At 43.0% G+C, this 23,136-nt stretch overlaps 1 protein-coding gene across 4 annotated transcripts in view; it reads left to right on the top strand.

Annotated features, from left to right (window-relative positions):
* Positions 1-23,136, top strand: part of TMC7 (transmembrane channel like 7) — a 52,340-nt gene that overhangs the window by 20,183 nt on the left and 9,021 nt on the right. For 2 of the 4 annotated variants that reach the window (XM_036410331.2, XM_036410332.2), the window contains exons 4-12: positions 1,055-1,222; positions 4,438-4,520; positions 9,375-9,520; positions 11,259-11,406; positions 12,337-12,510; positions 14,241-14,398; positions 17,441-17,558; positions 17,873-17,970; positions 20,306-20,492. In XM_036410331.2, the coding sequence (XP_036266224.1) occupies positions 1,055-1,222; positions 4,438-4,520; positions 9,375-9,520; positions 11,259-11,406; positions 12,337-12,510; positions 14,241-14,398; positions 17,441-17,558; positions 17,873-17,970; positions 20,306-20,492 (1,280 nt within the window). Of the gene's footprint in view, positions 1-1,054; positions 1,223-4,437; positions 4,521-9,374; positions 9,521-11,258; positions 11,407-12,336; positions 12,511-14,240; positions 14,399-17,440; positions 17,559-17,872; positions 17,971-20,305; positions 20,493-23,136 lie in introns of those variants that run through there. The other 2 variants (XM_036410333.2, XM_036410335.2) reach the window with 2 other exon arrangements.

The following is a 23,136-nucleotide window of genomic DNA, read 5'->3' on the forward strand; positions in this document are numbered from 1 at the left end:
TCCAATTTACAGTAGCATAAAAAAATTAAATACCTAGGAATATAGATATATATAAAAAAAAGATATGAATCATCCTGCACATAAAAATGTACAACATTGAAATTAAAGAACCTAAATATCTCATGTTCATGGACCAGAGATTCAATATTATAATCACATCACTTGTCCTCAAATTGACCTATGCATATTCCATGTAATCCTAATCAGAATCTCAGCAGATTCTGTGTATATGTGTGTATATGTATCCATGTGAAAATTAACACGCTGATTCTAAAATTTACTATATAGAAATGCAGAGGATCAAGCAGACCTGAGGAAGAAAAAAGCTGAGACTTATAGCATTCTATATCAAGTATTATCATACATCTAAGATAATTAACCTGGTATTGGTGCAAGGATAGATAAATAGACCATTAGAATACAATAGAGAATTCAGAAACAGCTTCATATATTATGGTCCATTACAGACGCACTACTGCAATTCATTGGGGAAAAGTTTACTCTTTCAATAAATGGTGCTGAAGTTAAATTGATTTTTATGTGAGAAAAGGAACTATTGAGTCCTCCCATATACCATTCTCAAATAGTTAGTTCAAGACCCAGAGACAAGGAGCCATGGGTCAGACTGTTGGACCTCAGAGGGAGGGTGGGGATAAAAGGGAGAGATCAACCAAAGGACTTGTGTGCATACATATGAACCTAACCAGTGGTCAAGGACAATAAGGGGGTGGGGGCATGAGTGGGGAGAGGCAGGGGATTGGAATGGGGGGATGAGGACAAATATGTGATACCTTAATCAATAAAGAAATTTTAAAAACAAGAAAAGATTGAATGTACATTTACAAGTCAAAGTTTAAACCATTAGAAGTAGAACCTTAAAGTCAACAATAGAAAAAATAAAATGTGTGTGTGTGTGTGTGTGTGTGTGTGTGTGTGTGTGTTTTATCCTTCCCCTCCACCAAGATTCCTCCAACTTCAGCCCAATGTGGCTGATTAAATCTATAACGGTTAGTGGACCAATACTCCTGCTCAATGATATCTTTTTTTTTTCCAGGGAAATTTGGCACTGGGATTCAGTCCTATTTCTCTTTCCTGCGATTTCTGGTATTGCTGAATTTGGTCATATTTCTGATCATCTTCATGTTGGTTTTGCTCCCAAAATTGCTCACGGAATACAAGGTCACCAACAGCAGCTTCGTGCTCATTCCAGCCAAAGACATAGGTGAGTCCATGGCCCAGTTTTCCCTGAAGAGTGTTGTCTGATTACAATGCTTCCTTCTTTAGAAATCTTTATATTCGTAATCTCGGTTACTGTATTCAAGGTGGGCTAAGTCAGTGGTCAGCAAACTCATTCGCCAACAGAGCTGCAAACAGAGGCTCGCGAGCTGCATGTGGCTTGCAAGCCAGTTTGCCAAACTGGGCTAGGTTATGCCATGGAAACAAATGAACCTGTAACTCTCTGCACCTGATATCCATAAAGGTTTCTATCTTGCTCACAGACATGTCCATCACTGTTTGGTGGTGGCTTTTTTCCGTGTTGTCTTCCGTGTTGGAGCCATGACAGATGTGCTGACTCCTAAAGCGTATGTCTGAAGACGACGCGTGTCATTTCTGCCACATCTCATTAACCAAAGCAAGCCGCTCAGCCACTCCTGAGTTCATCAAGGCATTAGGGAGGAGAATCTCAGGGTCAGAAAGTGGAATATTTAGTAAGCATAATACAATTAAGGCTTTCGTCTCTGACAATGGCGATGCTCGGGGCTACCATTTATTAAACACCAATCATGTGCCAATGGCAAGCGCTGGACCTGTGGTTTTTTTTTGTTTTTTTGTTGTTTGTTTTTTTAATTCTTAACGTAGTCAGATCTTCTGGACACTTTGTTTATTCAAATGGGGAGAGTTTTAGTCAATCTGCAGACATTTGATTGGGTTCTGTGACCAGGTTTTGTGTTGGGGCTAGAATTGGATCCTCATGCTTCTCAGATCATAGAACTCCTTTCCCCAGTCCCGTGGTCGGCAAACTGTGGCTCGTGAGCCACGTGCAGCTCTTCGGCTCCTAGAGTGTGGCTCTTCCACAAAATACCACGGCCTGGGCGAGTCTATTTTGAAAAAGTAGCGTTAGAAGAAGTTTAAGTTTAAAAATGTGGCTCTCAAAAGAAATTTCAATCATTGTACTGTTGGTATTTGGCTCTGTTGACTAATGAGTTTGCCAATCACTGCCCTAGAAGAACCCTTCTCTAAAATCACTTCTGTGGCCCTAACATTCCTCCTCATGTTTGTTTCTGTCTTAATTCTATTACACTTCAAAATAAAATGAGGATAATGTGGAAACTCAAACTTAATTCAGGACTTTGGCACTCATATTGAGTACCTACTGTATGCCAGATATTACACTCTCATTTTCGCATAAGTCCATTTTACAGAAAATATTACTGCTGCTATGTGAGAGCCCTGGGCTCTGTTTCAAGGCCTTGCTCTGCTAGCTGATTAGACTTTCTGAACCTCAGTTTCCTTATCCACACAATGGTGGTGATAATTTAAATAATGAGATGGTTACTTTCATTATTCAAATAACACCTCACTATTTCATACTTTGCTCATTAAAAAATAATAAGTACTTATCCTATATAATAAAAGGCTGATATGCAAATTGTCCCCTTGGGAGTTCGACCAACCAGGAGTTTGACTGCTTGCTATGATGTGCACTGACCATCAGGGGGCAGTGCAGAACAAAGGAAGGCCCCAGCCAGCTGCTGGGGGAAGGAAGGCCCAGGCCGGCAGCCAGAGGTCCTGATCAGCTCTGATCACTGGCCAGTCCTAGGGACCATACCTGTGCACGAATTTCATGCACCAGGTCTCTAGTTTAAGTTAGAAATAATTGAAAGCAATAATATAAATTCTATATTACTTTTTAAAGAAAATAAAAATGTTTAAATCATTAAGCAATACTCATAATTTAAAAATGAGTATTAAATAAGATAGTACAACACTCAGCACCTTCCTTCCCCTATTCATTCCTTCCAAAAGTGTTTACTGGGCACCTACGGCGTGCTGGGCCCTGAGCCCGGCACTGAGGCTACAACAGGGAACAGCACACCTGCATCCACAGGGTTAACACGTTCTAGTGGAAGGTGGGCTTTGAGGAGTGAGCCACACGAAGTATACAAGGTATGGATTGGGCCCTTTGAAAGGAAAGGGATAAAGTCCTGAGCACCAAAGACACTGGAGGCTGAGAGGTTTCCAAAGCCCTCTGTGAAGGCAGGGTGTTTAATCCAAATCCAGGAGGGATAGGAGAGGGCAGTGGGAAGAGAGAGCTCAGGGAAGCATCTTCATGCAGAGGAACAGCATCTGTGAAGGTCCAGAGCTGGCAAGTAACTAATAAAGAAACTGAGGATCAGTTGGTGTGTTAGAGAAATGAAAAGCCTGGCTTGGCTTTTCCTATAAAAGGCCAGGTAGTAAATACGTTGGGCTTTGCACATCATATAGTCTCAATTGCCCTATGTAACATTACCATTACGGCACAAACGTGGCCACACACAGATACCGTGAATGGGCGTGGCTGTGTTCCCATAGCTCGTGTTAACTAAAACAAGGCAGCTGGCCTGATTTGGCCCATGGGCCATAGCTTGCCGACCTCTAGGCTGGAGCACAGTGAGGGAGGAGCAGAATGGCAGTGCATCTCCTTCCATCTTCCTGACTCCTCTCCAAATAGAATGGTTGTCTCCTTTGTCTGCTTATAATGGGGAGCAGTCCTGAGCCCAAGTGGAAGCCTGGAGTCCATCCTGGTTTAGCATAAATCACCTGAATTAACCCCAACTGCAGACCCATAAATGAGAAAATAAATGGTTGGCATGTAAAGTCACTGAAACTTTGAGGTTATTTGTTACACAGTAATAGCTGACTGATACAGAGGAAGTGAATTAATTCAAGGATAAGGTAGTGCTACTAAGATTATTATTCAAATTATTTCTTGGTTAATTAAATGTATGTAAATATATGTATTTTTTCAAATAAAACTGCATATTTATTCCCACATACATAGATAGCTTTTACAATTGGATGTGGTTAAAATGGAATAACAATTATATCAATCACAAATTCTAAAACATGTTTAAATATGAACCCCAAAACACAAAATACCAATACAATTAAAAAACATTACTATAAGTGGACCCTCATGCAAAATTTACAGAAAAAAAACACACAACACATCCCAAAATGTTTAGGAAAACGAAAGGGGAAATGCTACTGTACCTGGTGCATTGAGGTTTGGTTTGCAAATAGAAAGTCACACACATATCCCTACACAAATATATAATGCCATCTATTAAATGTGTATACATATTCGTATGTGCATTTCTATACAGAGTGTGATAGACAAGGTATAGAGACTGTAAAGCTATTTCCACTGACCTTGATTCTGTTTTTTTTTTACAGATATTCAATGCACAGTATATCCAATAAGTAGTTCTGGACTCATCTATTTTTACAGTTATATCATAGACCTGCTCTCTGGCACTGTAAGTATTTAACATAATTCTGTATTTCAAGCTCCTGAAAAATAGGTTAATTTAAACATCAGTTTCCTGAGTGTCATCAATGTTGACACAAGTACCAGTAACAGGAACTGGATTTGCAGTGACCTTGTGCGCAAGGATAATGTTCCCCCACCCTCTGCTAGAATGTACAGAAACCCCCTGATAGAATGTTCAGGAACTATGCTTTGTCACTTTCAGCCAGTGTCCTTTTCCATCGCCCCTGCCTCCTGCAGATGGAACTGCAGCAAAACGCTGAGTTCCTCCGCAGAAAAGTCAGTGACATTGAACCCCTGTAAGATTTGGGGATTCTAGACCCCCTGGATGAAAGCTGTGGCTCTTCTCTGCAGAAATTACACACGCGCGCACGCACGTGTTGCACAAGTGCCCACACATGCCCAGATGTGTGTGCCTACATACACATTTCCTGAAATCCCATCAAAGTCTACCAATCCCAGATTAACACCCCCTTTTCTAAAGTGGAATTAATCTCATCCTTACTAATGTTCAAAAGGGTTTTTTAACATTCCTCTAAAATATGAGTTATTGTGAGCTTTCCTTTTTTGTTTTTTGTGAGCTATTGTCAAGTGGCCATCTGCCCTCTAGACCAGGGTTTCTCAACTCAGCGCTGTTGACCTCTCAGGCCCGATAATGCTTTGCCTCGGGGGCCTGTCCTGTGCATGCTAGGCTGTTAGCAGCTTCCCTGGTCCCCACCCACCAGATGCCAGTAGCAGTTCTGCAAGTTGTACAACCCAAAATGTCTCCAGCCACTGCTGGCTGTTTCCTGGGGGACAAATGGCCCCTCATCTTAATGCCCACTTCATTCTATATTTGTAAAAATACATTTTTGAAAGTAATTGGTATTAAAATACTGCATTGAACTGCCAGTTTTTGGAATAGATAAATAGGAAGTATTGAATTTGTCCATTGTGCTTAGTTCTGAAAAAGTGTTTTTTCCGTCTCTGATGTGTTTCTCAAAATAGCTGAGAGGAGTTACCAGGCGCGTGTTGAAATGCCCACTGTGCAAGGAGAAAAGAAGTTCAGTGATTCACCCAAGTTCACCCAGCTAGTGAGAGCAAAGGAGAACCAAATCCCAGAACTGCTGTTAACCCCGTTTCTTTAGATTACAACCCAAAAGAGAAAGCTGTCGATTTCCACACATCATCATCTTCTTCCTTATAGGAAATTGTTTTTTTAAATCTGTGCCCGAAGATAAGTTTTCATTGCTTTTGAGAGAGAGAACCATGGATGTGAGTGAGAAATATTGATTGCTAAGTAGCCTGTATGCACCCTGACCTGGATTCAAACCTGCAACCTTTTTGTGTGTGTGTGTGTGTGTGTGTGTGTGTGTGTGTGTGTGTACATTTGACGCTCCAACCAACTGAGCCACCTGGCCAGGGCCTTTTAGGAAATATTCTGTAGGAAACTTAGATGCCCCTGATTATCAGTATTCAATAAAGTGTGCATGACGAAGAACAGGCATGTCCAAAATAAGAATGTTCTGGAACTGTGCTGTAAAATCTGATAGCCACTAACTCTTGAGCCCTTGAGATGTGGCTAGTGTGACCGAGAGACTGAATTTTAATTTTATTAAAAATTTAAGTTTAAATTGCCCTTAAGAGCTAGAGAGATCCAAGAGTGGTTTGTCTTTGCTGAAAACAATTAAGCCAAGCTCATTATGAAATCAAATTATTTTCCTGGCCCAGTGAACCTTTACCCTGTAATGTTACATAATTCTGAGGGAGGATTAATGATAACCCCGATATCAACCTCAGGGAATATAAACAAGTCTCCTGCCGTTGGGCAAGTTTTTCCGGCCTGTGTGCCCTGCCTTTGGGAGAATTACTAAGAAGATGGAATCTTCTGTTTCTACAATTTTTTTTTTCTGTTAAAAATTTTACTTAATATAAGAAGACATGGTTGTCATAAAAAAACAAACATAGAATGTATAGAGTAAAGCATGACAGGACCCCTCCCTGTAGGTCACCGAACCTTGAACACCGTGGTTCATAGCCTTTTTGCCTTTTCTCGGGCACTTACAAGGTCTTACTGTTTTAGAACACGGGTTTCCCACAGTCTAGCCGGACCCCTGCTGCTGGACATTCAGATCGCCTCCTTTTCCTTCTTTACAAACAGCGCTGTGGCGAATGTCACTGTGTTATCTGTACTGCTGCTTCCGTGTATGTCCTCTTCTCACTCTCCTGGAATCTTCTTGCCATCCAAGGAGGAATTTGAGGTGGTCATAAGAAGTCAGGGACTGTTCTGTGCTATAGTTTCACAGAGGTCACTTCATTATTATTGTTTTTTTGTTCATAGTTTTATTGAGGTGTAATTGACTGATCATGCAATTCCCCCATTGATAGTGCTCGATTCAGTGGTTTTTAGTATATTCACTGCATTATGCAGTCATTACTACAATCAATTTTAGGATATTTTTATCACCTAAAAAAGGAATTTTATACCCACTAGCTATCACTTCCCAATCTCCGTTATTGGCCCTAAGCAATTGTTAATCTGTTTTATTAATGATTTATGTCTCTGAAATACTTAGTATATTCCAGATGAATAGAGTCATATGATATGTGGTCTTCTGTCTCTGGCTTCTTTTATTAGACGTGTTTTTAAGGTTCACCTGTGTTGTAGCAGCTATCAATTTTTCATCCCATGTTATGGCCAAATAAGATTCCATTGCATGGAAATACCACATTTTGTTTATTCACTCATGATGGGCATTTGGGTTGTTCCCACCTTTTGGCTATTATGAATAATGCTGCGAGGAACATTCACGTGAGAGTTTTTGTGTGGAGATACGTTTTCACTTCTGTGGGAGTATATACTTAAGAGGGGAATCACTGGGTCAAATGGTAACCCTAGCTTTAACTTTTTGAGGAAATGCCAGACTTTTCCAAAGTGGCTGCAACATTTTATATTCTCACCAGCTCTTTAGGAGTGTTCTGATGTCTCCAAACCTGGTCAACACTTGCTATTACCTGACTTTTTTATATAGCCACACTGGTTTGTGTGCAGTGGTCTGTCTTTGTGTGTGTTTTTAATTAAACTTTTAGAGAGAGAAAGGGAGATAGAGAAACATCAATTTGTTGTTCCACTTATTTATGCATTCGTTGGTTGATTCTTACGTGGACCTTGACCTGGAACCAAAACCACGACCTTTTGGTGAATGCGATGATGCTCCAACTAACTGAGCCACCTAGGCAGGACCTCTTTCCATTTTTAGTTGGATTCTATGTCTTTTTATTGTTGAGTTATCAGAGTTCTTTATATATATTCTAGATACAGTACTGTATCAGATATATCATTTGCAAGTACTTTTTCCTATTCTCTGAATTGTCTTTTCACTTTTTTGATAGTGTCCTTTGAAGCACAAAAGTTTAAATTCTGATAAAGTCCAATTTATTTTTTTCTTTATTGCTATTATTTCTTTTGGTGTCATAGCTAAGAATCCATTGCCAAAAATCAAGGTCATGAAGATTTAGCCCTCTATTTCCGCCCCCTTATTTTTAAAAATATTTTTTGTTGGTTTCAGAGAGAAAAGGAGAGGGAGAGAGAGATAGAAACATCAATGATGAGAGAATCATTGATCTGCTGCCTCTTGCACATCCTCTATTTGGGATTGAGTCTGCAACCCAGGCATGTGATCTGACCAGGGATTGAACTGTGACCTCCTGGTTTCATAGTTTAACCATGGAGCCACACTGGCTGGGTTAGCCCTGTATTTTCTTTCTTTAGAGTTTTATAGTTTTGACTCTTCCTTTTAGGTCATTTATTCATTTTAAGTTAGTTTTATATATGGTTTATATATATTTTCTTGCATGTGGCTATCCAGTTGTCTCAGCATCATTTCTTCACAAGACTGTTCTTTTCCCATATCAAAAACCAATGAGCCGCTGGGACTGGTTTGGCTCAATGGATAGAGCGTCGGCTTGGGGACTGAAGGATCCCGGGTTTGATTCCCGTCAAGGGCATGTACCTCAGTTGCGGGCACATCCCCAGTAGGGGGTGTGCAAGAGGCAGCTGATCGATGACTCTCTCTCATCGATGTTTCTAGTTCTCTATCTCTCTCCCTTCCTCTCTGTACAAAATCAATAAAATATATTTAAAACAAAAACAAAAACAAAAAAACACAATGAGCCAGAACTGTATAGGCTTAATTTTGAACTCAATTCTTTGTCATTGATCTATATTCTATTCTTATGTTACTATCTCACTGTCTTGATTACTATTGTTTTTTCAACAAATTTTGAAATTGGGATGTGTGAGTCCTCCAACTTTGTTCTTATTTTTTCTTTTCAATATTGTTTTGGCTGTTCTGGGTTACTTTCAATTCTATATGAACTTTAGGATTACTTTGTAATTTTCTACAAAGAAGCCGGCTGGGTTTCTGATAGGGATGTGTTGAATATATAGATCAGTTGGGGCATATTACCAGGGATTTCCTGATCCATAAACATGGGATGTTTTCCCATCTATTTAGGTCTTTTTTAATTTTTAAACAATGTTTTATAGCTTTAAGAATATACATTTCCAGTGTTAAATCTATTCCTAAGTTTTTTGTTTTTTGCTGTTACTGTACATGGAATTGTTTTTTTTTTTTAATTTTTTTTAATTTCATTTTTGGATCCCAGACCTGTGTATTTTTAATGTTCACGTTTTATCCATGCTCTACCCCAAACATTAAGGGACCTTTATACCTTTAAGATGGTTTCAGAACCTGGGAATTCAGGGATGAGCAATGGCATTGGAATGTGAATTCTTGAGATAGAGACTGGCTTCTTGCAGTGAACTTACTAGTCTGACCTCATGTCTGTGACTTTGTTTTAGGGCTTCTTGGAAGAGACCTGCCTCTTTTATGGACATTACACTATTGACGGGGTGAAATTTCAGAATTTCACCTATGATTTGCCTCTGGCCTATTTGTTAAGCACAATTGCCTACCTGGCCCTGAGCCTTCTTTGGATAGTGAAAAGGTAAAGTTTACGTATCATTGTGTTCTCTTTGTATTACCCTGATGGCTGGAGTCTTTTGGAGGCCATGGACTCTGGGAGCCATTGCCCGGAGGATGAGCAGAGTCCAGGGGTGGGCTTAGCGGGGGAAAGATGTATGTGTTCTGGAGGCTGTGAAGATGTGAAGGCAGTGGAGGAGGATTTGAGAGCTGGAGGAGCAGCCTGGAGATCTTCACTCAATCATTATTGCACACATGTCAGTGCCATGTCCCCAACCTTATCTTCAGTCCGGTGTGTCTATTAACCAGGTCTCTCATAGATTTCAAATGGCAGAAACCCAGATATGACTAACTGGGGGCAAAGGACAGTTGAGTGGCTCAGAGAACCAAGGAAGGGAGGAAAGTAATTACAGAACGGACAACGATAAAGATGTGACTTTGAAATATCCCAAAGCAAGAGCTCCTTCATATCTGATTCTCCTGGTGGCTGTTTCCTCACGTGGGCCTCTCTGGGTCACGGGTGCAGAAATCCTTTAAGGTGATTTGTCGGCTCTGCTTCGCTCAGGTACCCAGCCTTGACCCTCAGCTGTGGCCAGTGGATTAGGATCACAGGAGAACCTGGCATTTCCCCAGTGGGCACGCGGCTTAGTGTCAATTTCCAGGAAAAGGAAAGTGAGGAATATTAATTACTTTAATATTAATGAATAACTTCCCCCCAAAAGTACAATGTAGACGTTGTATACCTTTCTTACATAAAGTTCTGAGTGGGACACAGGTTAGTGTGGTAGGGGCATCTTCTTAGTCACTGTGGGACTCAGGTGGGCCGAAGTTCAGCCTTCTTCAGCACGCAGCTTTGACGTTCCCTTTGAGAGCTGGAAGGGAGAACCAGCCGTGGGGGAGTATCCCGTGGAAGGTGTTTCCATAAAAACTAGGCCTGAGTGATACTCCTCACTCACTCTCCATCGACTCTAGCTGCAAGGGAGGCTAGGAAATGTTATCCCTGGCTGGCAACCACTTCCCAGCACTGACACTATACTATGGAAGGGGAACCACAAATTTCTGACGAACGGCTTTCTGTCTCTGCCCCAAGGAGGGCAGACAGGATCATGATGGTCACCTCTCTTACTCACATCATTGTCCATGTGAGAGTGGGAGCAGTGCTGTAAGCCAGGGGGCTGTGAAGCTCCTTGTCACAGGAGTAGAAGAGACCAAGATGCTGGGAGTGAGTTTCCCTCCCTGAAGCCTCGAGTTCACCACCACACAGCCCCAGAGCCCAGCGGGCACTCCTGACCTGAGGCGGAAGCTAGCAGATGAAAATTGCCTGCGGTGTGTCCATTCCCCAACCCAAATGGGCAGCGTATGGACAAGAGGGAGCGGTGGCTCCCTTGGAGGGACAGAGAGATTCTTGTAAAGAAATATTGGTTGGCTCGGGTTCTGGCTTTGTTGCTTGGTGATGGTGGCAGGGAAGATCGAGTTTTACAGACCTGCAGTTTAGACCCGTGGTCGGCAAACTGCGGCTCGCGAGCCACATGCGGCTCTTTGGCCCCTTGAGTGTGGCTCTTCCACAAAATACCATGGCATGGGCGAGTCTGTTTTGAGGAAGTGGCGTTAGAAGAAGTTTAAGTTTAAAAATTTGGCTCTCAAAAGAAATTTTGGTTCTGTTGACAAATGAGTTTGCCGACCACTGTTCTAGGCAAAGTCAGTCCATGGGCTTGTCTTTTGCTGCTGTTCTTATAAGAAGCATAACCGTGTTTTGGGGTCAGGTCGGTGGAAGGGTTCAAAATCAACCTGATCCGGAGTGAGGAGCACTTCCAGAGTTACTGCAACAAGATCTTTGCCGGCTGGGACTTCTGCATCACCAGCCAGAGCATGGCGGACCTCAAGCACGGCAGCCTGCGGTACGAGCTCCGAGTGAGTGCCGCGGGTTTTCTCTTGGTGGCTGCTTTGCCAGCAAGGTGGCGCCTTGGGCGGCGGCCCTGCAGCTTGCAGAGGAGCTGGGAGGGGTCCAGGCTTTCCCAGTGCTCAGCAAGTACTTTGTCATTCTCGAGAGCTTTTAGCAGAGAACAGCGTCCTGGGGTCGATCTCCTTCTACCCCTGTCCCTCCTCGAAGTGAGCTTGTAAACAAGGGCTGGGAGGGAAGTGGGGACTGGGCAGTGAGTGGAAGGAAGTGGTCCCTTTCCTCCTCCCCCTGCCACCCTGTTATCTTTCAACTTCGTGAGGAGGCATCATAAACATCACTTACACCAGGAAAAACAGGACAAAAGACAGAATGCTACAATGATACGGTAGAGTGGAGTGATATGAAAAAGTATGAGAATTTCTCAATAAGGAGAGAAGGAGTAAAAAATAGCATTGTGATCAAACCTACTCCCCCTCTTTTCCCCCGACGGAGGGGGAGCCAATTGTATCAAATTTTAATCAAGTAAGATGGAAGAAATAAAATTAAATGTGTTATTTGTTATACTAAACATAAACAGACTGAAATTTATTTTAAAAGCAGAGGCCAAGCTGAATTAAAAACAAAACACAAAAATATGCCCACCTTACATACTGTTCCAAGAAATAATGCATGTAACATGTAAGTAATATCATAAATAGGTTAATAGTTCTGTTTTCCCATTTATTGCAGTCTTAATTGCTATCATAAATAGCGGGTTCTAGCTTGGCTTTGGTCCTTAAACACAAACACTAGTTGGGCTCTATCTGGGACGGTATCTTGGGAAAGGTGAATATTTAAGGAAAGTCTTGAAGAGGGATGGGGTCTGAAGATAAAGTCAGACGTTCCACCCCTGAGGGCCCTTCACCCCCCATGCTCACAGATGAGTCTTCTTTGCTCCTCAGGCAGACCTGGAGGAAGAAAGAATCCGGCAGAAAATAGCGGAAAGGACCTCTCAAGAAACGATACGGATTTACTCTCTGAGACTGTTCTTGAACTGTATTGTTCTGGCTGTGTTAGCGGCATGCTTTTATGCAATCTATAGAGCAACTATATTCTCACAAGAACACATGAAAAAAGTAAGGACTCCTTGAATGTTCTTAACTTATACCCTGGTTGGGACATTAGGCTAAATGCCTCGTAAACCTATGAGGCAGATACCATTATCATCTGTTTTACATGTCAGTCATTCGGCTGACATGACAGAGAACCAGAGATCAGTGTGACCAATTTCCACTTCTAATAGAAAGAAAAAGCATCCAAGATAGGATATTTGCAATACTGCTCTCCCTGGAACTCACAATATTTAAATCCAGCTGGATTGCCTGATTTAACCCCCAGCTCCTCTACTTATTAGTAGGGGCTCAATGTACCTAAAATAACAGTGCTTTTAAAAACTCAATTTGGGCCCAAACCGGTTTGGCTCAGTGGTAGAGCATCGGTCTACGGACTGAAAGGTCCCGGGTTCGATTCCGGTCAAGGGCATGTACATTGGTTGTGGGCACATCTCCGGTAGGGAGGTGTGCAAGAGGCAGCTGGTCGATGTGTCTCTCTCCCTTCCTCTCTGTGAAAAATCAATAAAATATATTTAAAAAAATAAATAAATAAAAACTCAGTTTGGTCTAGTGGCTCTGCTTCATGAAATCAATCATCAGGGCATCCTGTGTCTCTGCCACCCTTAAAGTGTGGCCCTCTTCTGTATGTACTTGATAGCCTACCATATAGCCAATGGGAAGGAGATGAGAAGGGCACACCCCTTCCCTTTAAGGTTGTGACCTGAGGTTGCACTTAAAAGTTCCACTTATATCCTTTTGGTCAGATAGCTGGACCTAACTACAGGGAGGCTGGGAAATGTAGTTTTATCCCATATATCCCTATATGTGGTTCAATAGTTTATTATTATTAAAGAAGGAAAAAATGGCTTTTATAAGTAACTAGAGGCCTTCTGTGCACGAAGATTTATGCAAGAATGGGCCTGCCTTCCCCTGGCTGCCAGCACTGCCGTTGCTCCGGCCTGGATCACTTTTCTGACTTCCCACGCTGCCCAGAGGCTGAAGTAGCTGGGGTGGTGCAGAATGCCTGTGTTGTCCGCATGGCAATGACTCAAGTGCCTCACTCCAGACTGCTTGGTGCCTGTATATGCAAATTAACCCAACATCTTTGTTGGGTTAATTTGCATATCCACTCCTGATTGGCTGGTGGGTGATGTGAAGGTATGGTCAATTAGCATGTTACTCTTTTATTAGGTAGATTATTACAACCTTGAAAATACATTGCCCACTGATACAGAAACATGGATTGTTTTTCTTATATCTCACCTAAACAAATCCAGTAGAGCTCATTTTCCTTCTAGTATGTTCGGGAAGAATTTGGTGGGGGTACATGTTGCACCGGAGTTTGGTGGGGATATGCACTGCACCATGCTTAGCTGCGCCTAATTCTACATTCTCATAAGTACGAGGGGTACTCAGCATTACGAAAATTGTAGAAGGGGTACACATATGTCAAAAGTTTGGGAAACACTGGCTAGATCATGTTTGTTTGTTTTTTATTTGAACACCCAAGGAAGGAGAATGGCTTATGTTTAAAGGCCTTGTTGAATGACATGTATGTTTTATTTTGTTTTGTTTGCTAATAAACATGTACAGTATAGGTTTTCCCCCAGTTTTATTGAAGTATAATCAATATACAACACTGTGTAAGGTGAAAGTGTACAGCCTAAAACATATAGTTGAGTTCTTTTAAGATCAATTCATGTGTGATGCAACTTTCCTTATTATTCTCCTGATCAGTTTTGTTATCTTCACAGGAAATTGACAAGATGATTTTCGGAGAGAACCTCTTGATATTGTACCTGCCTTCTATTGTGATCACTCTGGCCAATTTTATCACCCCAGTGATCTTCGCCAGGATCATCCACTATGAAGATTACTCCCCAGGCTTCGAGATCAGGCTGACAATCCTTAGGTAATGTCTAGACACGCCAATCAGATCACCACTTGCCCCATCCCTTGCCTCTAGCAGACATTGCTAATCAATTGTGGCACATTTTCCTGTTAAGCCAGTAATCCTCCTCAATGTTCATACAGCTCCCACGAATGAATCAGAGTATGCACATTCAGTGAAATCTCTGACTCAAGAATCTACTCATCAATTTTATATTTTTGGTTCATGTTTTAGTGCATTCACATCCAAGGGCTTAGGGTGGGGCCCTGTGAGGAGATGTTGCTCTGAAGATGTTAGAAATGACAAGGGGGGTAAGGAAGTGAGAGGGAAGGAAAGGCAGCTGATAAATGGTGTGCTATTGGGCAAGTTACTGCTGTTGGTTACGGGGGCTCAGTCCTCCTGGGTAACTACAGAGTGCGTGTGGGAAACAGCTTGGCCTTTCCAACCAGACCAGATATTCTGCCTCTGCTGCCTAAGAGTGGCTGGCTCCCAGAGGCCTCGACTCACCACACTTCCACCCACCACTTCATGGGTGGGCCTTGGGTAGAGAGTTGCAAGTCCTTGCAGGAGGAACTTGAAGCATTTGTTGGAATGGTGAGTGCTGAGAAAAGGTGGCCAGGTCACCCACAGTGTGTGCTACAGTTGACTTTCTGTAAGTTGTTGGAATACCTCTTCTCATTTTAAATAAATACTCAGTCTCGTTTTAAAAAGTGGCAGGTATGAAGCAGGGCGCAGGAACTTAACACAAATGATTTAGAGAGGACCAGGTGGGGATCATGTGATGTGAACATTTTTTGCTGCTTCTCAAATGCCTCAGATTACATTTGCATCTTTTTTACCTCGCCCAAGAATATGTTTTTATTGATTTGAGTGTGTGTGTGTGTGTGTGTGTGTGTGTATGAGAGAAAGAGAGAGAGAGAGAGAGAGAGAGAGAGAGAGAGAGAGAGAGAAAAACAGAGAGAGAGAGAGAGAGAGAGAGAGAGAGAGATTGATGAGAGAAAGAAAAACAGAGAGAGAGAGAGAGAGAGAGAGAGAGAGAGAGAGAGAGAGAGAGGAGAGAAAAAAACATCTATCGGCTGCCTTCTATACCTGGGGATTGAACCTGAGAAATCTAGGTATGTGCTCCTGACTGGGAGGCAAACCTGCAACCTTTTGGTATACAGGAACGATGCTTCAACCAACCAAACCACCCAACCAGGACCATTTGCATATTTTTAAAAAATATTTTTATTTTGAAAAATTTTAAGCAGAACGAATGGTATAATGAACACCCCATGCACCTGTCACTTAGTTTCCTTTACCAACGTATTGTCAGTCTCGTTTCATCTCCCTCTACCCCACCCTCCCCTCTGTCTCTTCACTTCTTTTGTTTGATTGTTTAAAGCAGATCTCAGGCGACATGTCATTTCACCTGTGAACACTTCGGTATATCTCTTTTTCTTTAAAAAAAAAAAAAAATATATATATATATATATATTTTATTGATTTTCCACAGAGAGGAAGGGAGAGGGATAGAGAGCTAGAAACGTCGATGAGAGAGAAACATCGACCAGCTGCCTCCTGCACACCCCCTACTGGGGATGTGTCCGCAACCAATGTACATGCCCTTGACTGGAATCGAACCTGGGACCTTTCAATCCGCAGACCAACGCTCTATCCACTGAGCCAAACCGGTTTCGGCTGGTATATCTCTTAAGTGACAAGGATCATGACTCCTAATAAAATTGTCAGTTCCCTGAAGGAATTGCAGATGGCTCTGTATGATTGATTTGTTCAAACCAGGGCGTAGGGTGGGGCCCTGGTTTGAACAACATGGTGATTACTAAAGGGAAAGGAAGGTGTGGGAGGTAGGCGAGGGCATGAGGGAGATAAGTGGTGATGGAAGGGGACTTGACTTGGGTGATGAACACACACTACAATATACAGGTGATGTAGCATAGAATTGTATGCCCCTTTTATTCTTTAGAGAATCCTTCTGGGGGAAACTAGAGCATTTGTCCTGTAGAATGTCCTATAGACAGCATTTAGTTCATTGTTTTTTCACAGTGTATTTTTTTTTCCTGTGCCATAGTCATGGTAAACTACTGGGTAGGTTCACACTTTTTATTATCTTCTGCTTTAGTTTTTCGTTATAGAAACCTCCTCGGTGATTCTGGTTCTCATCTCACCACCAGGCACGTAGTGTCAGGCGGCACACTGTCCACTGCGAAGAGTGAGCCAATGGTGTGGATGTGATTTTTCCTACCGCCCACCTTTTAATGTCTGTTAAAAAAAATTACAAATCACGTAATAGAAAGCATCTTTAAAAAAAACGATAGTACTCTCTGCACTCCTTTATTGAATCCAGCTACCCCAGGCAGCCCTCATCTGCTTATGCCAACATCCACATTAAAAAAATAAATAAATAAATAAAAAGAAGTAGATTTGTATCTATACGAAACTCTGCAATGTGCTTTTTTCACTTCTCAATATATTACATATCTCTCAAAGTTGATGTTTATAAGATTCAATTAGTATTTCTCCCCCTCCCCCCCAGAAATGTACAGTGTTCTCTACTATGGCTAAAACATCATAGATTAAGAGGTCTTAGTTTTCTTATCCTTTTTTTTTCTGCCATTTAAAAAATTGTGGTATCATATTAGCATAAAATCTGCCGTTTTAAAACATGATTTTATTTATTTCAGAGAGGAAGGGAGAGGGAGAGATAGAAACATCAGTGGGAGAGAATCATTGATTCCTGCACACCCCCTATTGGGGATGGAGCCACAATCTGGGCCTGTGCTCTGACCAGGAATCTAACCGTGACCTGGTTCATGGGTCAAGGCTCAGCCTCTTAGCCACACCGGATGAACAAAATTTGCCATTTTTAAGTGTACAACTCGGTGGCATTAAGTGTTGAGCCACCATCACCACTACCTACTTCCAAAGCTTGCTCATCGTCCGTCCCAAACAGAAAGTCTCCCCATTTGTGAGTTTGCTTTTAAGAAAGGCGGCTTCTCTGCGCACTAGCTCTTGTGCAAGGGCCCAGCCTGCCACAGGCCTCCTCTTCCTCTCTTCCTGCAGGTGTGTCTTCATGCGGCTGGCGACCATCTGTGTGCTGGTGTTCACCCTGGGCTCCAAGATTACATCCTGTGATAACAACTCCTGTGAGCTCTGTGGCTACAACCAGAAACTCTACCCGGTGAGGCTGTGGGGCGGGAGCGTCCTGCGGAGTGGGTCCTTTCGGAGAAACAGTCTCAGGGCTGAGAGAAGAATCTTGAAGGCATGGGTTTGAATTCCCGTTGATCCGCTTTCTCGCTGTGTAGCAGAGTCTGGCACACCAGGCCCTTCTAAGGGCTTGGAAACCGGTGTGTGCCGGAGCTCAGGGGAGCATCAGCTGACAGCCTCCAGAGGCGACAGGGTTTGGGAAGAGGATGGGCACTGGGCGGAGTCTGAGAAGCTGGCTTTCTCTGCCCTGAGTCGTGTCTCATTGTCTCTCCCCTTGTCTGGTTTTAGTGCTGGGAAACCCAAGTTGGGCAGGAAATGTACAAGCTGATGATCTTCGACTTCATCATCATCTTGGCTGGGACACTTTTTGTGGATTTTCCCAGAAAGTAAGTGTGAGGGATACTCCCCCCGCCCCCCCTTACTACCCCACTCCTGCCGCCCCTACCCCTACTGGAGGATCCTCTCACAGCTGCTCTCCAGAAAGTGCTGGGTGAGTTCACAGTGCCTGGAAACCACTGACATCCATCCGGTGACTTTCAAACAGCTCCAGGCCATCAATCCCTTAGTCCCGTGGTCCGCAAACTGCGGCTTGCGAGCCCCATGTGGCTCTTTGGCCCCTTGAGTGTGGCTCTTCCACGAAATACCACGGCCTGGGAGAGAGTATTTTGAAGAAGTGGTGTTAGAAGAAGTTTAAGTTTAAAAAATTTGGCTCTCGAAAGAAATTCCAATCGTCGTACTGTTGGTATTTGGCTCTGTTGACAATGAGTTTGCCGACCACTGCCTTAGTCCATTAAGTTCCCCCGAAAGGCGGTGTGAGGAGTGGAAATGTTGTTTTTCATGAGGTTTCCATGGGGATGACTTCCTGCCATCAGCATAGCCACAGCCCTGTCAGGGAAGGCCCTCCAACCTCAGTGGACACCCCATTTCCTGACCCAGTTCAAGCACCAGCATTGCCACTTGCTAGTCATGTGACCTTGGGCAGGCACTTTAAGGAAGGTCTGAGCTTATTTTCCCACCTGTGAAATGGGGCAGTAGCAGTGCCCACCTCACAGCACCATGGTGAGGATGAAATGAGAAAACGCAGAGAAAAGTACTAAGAACACTCCATGCTTCGAAGCTCAGCAAAATATTAACTCATTATTATGATTATCATTACTATTCTGTCACCTTTTAAATTATTCTCGGCATCTCCCTGAGTCTTAAGTGAAACACTGCTCACTTAATAAGACTTTTTACCCAGAAGTACAACTTCTGTGAGCATGTCAGAAAGTCCAGTAAGACCTTAAAATAAACATTAAAAAAGAAACTGTCCTTGACCACCATTGTATAATAGCTCAGGGGTTGAGTGTCTGTCTACCCATGCACCAGAGGTCACCTGTTCGATTCCTGGCCAGGGCACATGCCCGTGTTGTGGGCTCAAATCTCTAGCACGGGGTGTGCATGAGGCAGCCGATCAATGTTGATGTTTCTCTCAACAGTGTTTCTGTCTCTTCCTCTCTCTCTCAAAATCAATAAGAACATACTTTAATAAGTTACAAAAAAGAAACTGCCCTTTAAAAATTATACAGCTCAGCCAGCATGGCTCAATGGTTGAGTGTCAACCTATGAACTAAGAGATCATGGTTCAATTCCCGATCAGAGCACAAGCCCAGGTTGCAGGTGTGGTCCGTGGTGGGGAGCATGCAGGAGGCAGCCAATCACCAATTCTCTCTCATCATTGACGTTTCTGTCTTTCTCTCCCTCTCCCTTCCTCTCTGAAATCAAGAAAAATATTTTTAAAAATAAACATCATACAAATATGACATGAATATGTCCTTGTTAAAATTTTGTGAATATTTAGAATTTAAATAAATACAGGAATCTGAAGAATATTGAGAGTTCTTATTTGTTACCAAACCTCTAACTCCCCAAACCCATCCCACTCCTCAGAGATGGCCATTGTTAATAATTTGGGGAAGACCCAGCAGTCCTTCAAAGTAAAAAGTCATTTGCATAAATACATGTGTACATAGACTTAGTTCTTACTAGAAGTGTGCATTTCCCCCCTTAAATGGGATCACGGTGCATTGATTGGTTGGCAGCTTGCTTTTTTCCTCGCATACAAACAAAGCATCAAGAATTTTCCATGGGAGGACACATGGATTTCCCTCATTTAAGGACTGTATAATATACTACTGTATCCATGGCTTATAATTTGTCAACCCAGGCCCAAATTGTGGGCACGTAGGTTGTCCGGAGTATCTTTGGGAATACATGGCAATGCTATAGTGAACGATGGTGTGTGTTTGTCTCAGGCCCCTGGCCTGAGGGTGTCTGTAGGAAGCTCTAGGACTTCAGCATGCGAGGTGGTAGGGTCTCCATAAGCCATTTGCTGCGTGGATGCACATGACTTTGTGGGCTGAGTGGCAAGCCAGAGCACAGGTCCTGCCCATGCTGTTTATCGTCACCTCAACCCCGTGAACTAAGTTGTGTCATAAACCCACACCATGTTCCAGATGAGAAAAACGAGCCTTCTCTAAATTTATTCGGCTGGTCAGTTGTAGATCTGAGACTCAGACCCTGGTTTTATGGTTCCAGAATTCACTGTCCTTTGCATCTTCTAGACTTGTGACTAACGGGTTCCCAGATCTGTGAGGAAATGGCCCTCGTTTTGTGGACGTGGTTCTGTGGCTTTGGCGGACGCTGGTGGTGCGAATGAGAAATTGTCCCCTTTGTCTCCAGGCTCCTGGGGACGTACTGCTCCTCCTGGAAGCTGATGCAGTGCTGGGGGCAGCAGGAGTTTGCCATTCCGGATAATGTTCTGGGCATCGTGTATGGGCAAACCATTTGCTGGATCGGAGCCTTTTTCTCGCCCCTCCTCCCTGCCATTGCAACTGTGAAATTCATCATCATCTTCTACGTGAAAGAGGTGAGGAGAAGGTGGGGATGGCAGACTGATACCCGGCATCATTCTTGACCTTGCACGGCATTCGGTACCCGTGTTTGGAGCTCACCCACATTCTGTCAGATACCTCGAAATTACATCCCTTATTTGATACATGCTTCTATTCTGGAAAAAAAGATGTTCACATTTTATAATTTTGAGAGTTCTGGTAAATGTTGTTTTGCTTCTGTAATTTAACTGTCATTTTTACATGCAGCTGTCTAAGTGTTGAGTTGCGATTATTGACCAGTTGACAGTGGGACACTTTGGCAATGTTTAATGCAGTGGTTTTTAATTTAAATTGTGTAATTTTCTGTTTGGATTTTGGAGCCCGTGAATTGATGTTCAGGCCTCAGTTATTTGTGTGGGTTCTCCAATAGCTGGCAGGCCCAAGGCACTGTGTCTGAAATAAGTGCTGAATGGGTAATGTGGCCTGCAGATGACTAGCCTACCTGGGCTTAGTAACCAAACTTCTTTTTCTTTGTTATAGAGGCAGGGTATGCTCAATATTAAACATTTAAACAGTAGAGATATGTATACAGTGACTCTCATCCCTTCTTCCAGAGGTATCCTTTGTTAACAAGCCAAACATTCATCGATTACCTCTAATACCAAGGCCTGAGGATTCAGAAACGGAAATAATAATAGTATTAATAGTAATAGCAGATGATTGTAATGCCATGTGCTCCTCCTCTGCTGAACACTTAGGAAGCTGAAGTTCAGAGAGGTTAAGTAACTGGTCCATGGTCACACTGCTTATAAGTGACTCCTCAGATTTGAATCTGGATTTCTCTCACTCCAGAGCCACTTAACCTGGTGAGCAGGACCTTGAATTAGGCCAAACATTCTACCTGGATGTTTTGGCCTTTGAAGAATGTTCTGATGCTTTCTTTGGGAATCTTCATTTGGCTGAAGTCGCCAAAGAAGAAATAGAGCCCTAGCTGGTTTGGCTCGGTGGATAGAGCATCGGCTTGCGGACTGAAGGGTCCCAGGTTCGATTCCGGTCAAGGGCACATGTCCGGGTTGTGGGCTAGATCCCCAGTGGGGGGTGTGCAGGAGGCAGCCGATCAATGATTCTTTCTCATCATTTGGTGTTTCTATCTTTCCCTCCCTGTTCCTTCCTCTCTGAAATAAATAAAAATATACTTTTTTTAAAAAAGAAGAGAGAAGAAAAAGCTCATAGGAACTTTTTCCCTTTCCCGAAAATATTGGTTGGCCAGTGACTTTTCAGCCTGCAGCTCAGTGCAGACAGCGTGGGATGGCCTGGGTCAGGGGCACTGGGCTAAGTCCTGACACTCAGTCCAGGCCTGACTGACCGACTGCCCCACACAGGGTACCAAGTGTCCTTGGAACTCAGTGTGCTCTGCTCACAAGATGTTCTGGCTGCTGCTGAAATGAGAAGAGCTCAGAGTCTACTCCCAATAATAGCATTTAAAAATATTAAAGAGAAATATTATGCCTGTTAGTGTACCTCTTTCCCCCTCCCCATTTGATATGTCTTTCAAGTCTTTTCTCCCCTCAATGGAAATACTTACTTTAAAATATAGGGAAAATTTCCCTGGCCAGTTAGGCTCAGGGATTACAGCATTGGCCTGCAGACCAAATTCCCTGCCCCCCCCAATGGGAGTTCAAGTGGGAGGCAATCAATCAATCTGTTGCTCTCACATTGATGTTTCTCTTTCTCTCTCTCTTCCCCCATTCCTCACCCTTCCTTCCACTCTCTTTAAAAGAAATCAATGGAAAAAATATCTCATGTGAGAATTAAAAGCAAATAAATAAAATATAGGAAAAGTAAATATGCTTATAAGAATTCAAATAAAATACATTTTTATAGAGTATTATAGATCAATTTATTTTATTTATTGGTAAGAGAGAGAGAGAGAGATTTGTTGTTCCACTTATTTATGGGTTCATTGGTTAGTTCTTGTATGTTTTCTGACTGGGGATCAAATCTGACAACATTCTCACCAACTGAGCTGCCTGGCCAGGGCTATAGATCCATTTAATACATATTTAAACCCCTATCTGAAAAAATAAAAGTGTAATATGCTAATTAGACTGGACAGCCAAACGACCTTCCGGATGTCATTCTGGATGTCCTCTCTGATGAAGCCGTGGTGGCGGGGAGGAGGCAGGCAGTTAGGGGCGATCAAGCAGGCAGGCAGAGTGGTTACAGCAAGCAGGCAGGCGAGTGGTTGGGGCGACCAGGCAGGCAGACAAGTGGTTAGGGGTGGTCAGACAGGCAGGAAGGCAGTTGAGTGGTTAGGAGCCAGTGGTCCCAGATTGCGAGAGGGATATCTGACTGATTTAGGCTCGATACCGAACTGCCAGTTTAGGCCCATCCCTTGGGGACATCCCCCGAGGGGTCCCAGATTGCGAGAGTATACAGGCCAGGCTGAGGGACACCCCCCTTACCCCGTGCATGAATTTCATGCACCAGGCCTCTGGTTAAAGAATACTAAAAAAACAAAGCAAAACCTAAAACAAACTTAAATGAAGTCATACAGGACAGAGTGGTGAAATCTATCCTTTTCATTTCATAGCACCACATAGGATGTAAAGCTCGCTTTCTCCTCCTTTCTGGGGGCTACATGGTATTCTGTTGTGTGGGTGTAACTTTTTGTTAAAA

This window comes from Pipistrellus kuhlii, unplaced genomic scaffold (assembly GCF_014108245.1).
Source record: "Pipistrellus kuhlii isolate mPipKuh1 unplaced genomic scaffold, mPipKuh1.p scaffold_m20_p_4, whole genome shotgun sequence".
Classification (NCBI taxonomy): domain Eukaryota; kingdom Metazoa; phylum Chordata; class Mammalia; order Chiroptera; family Vespertilionidae; genus Pipistrellus; species Pipistrellus kuhlii.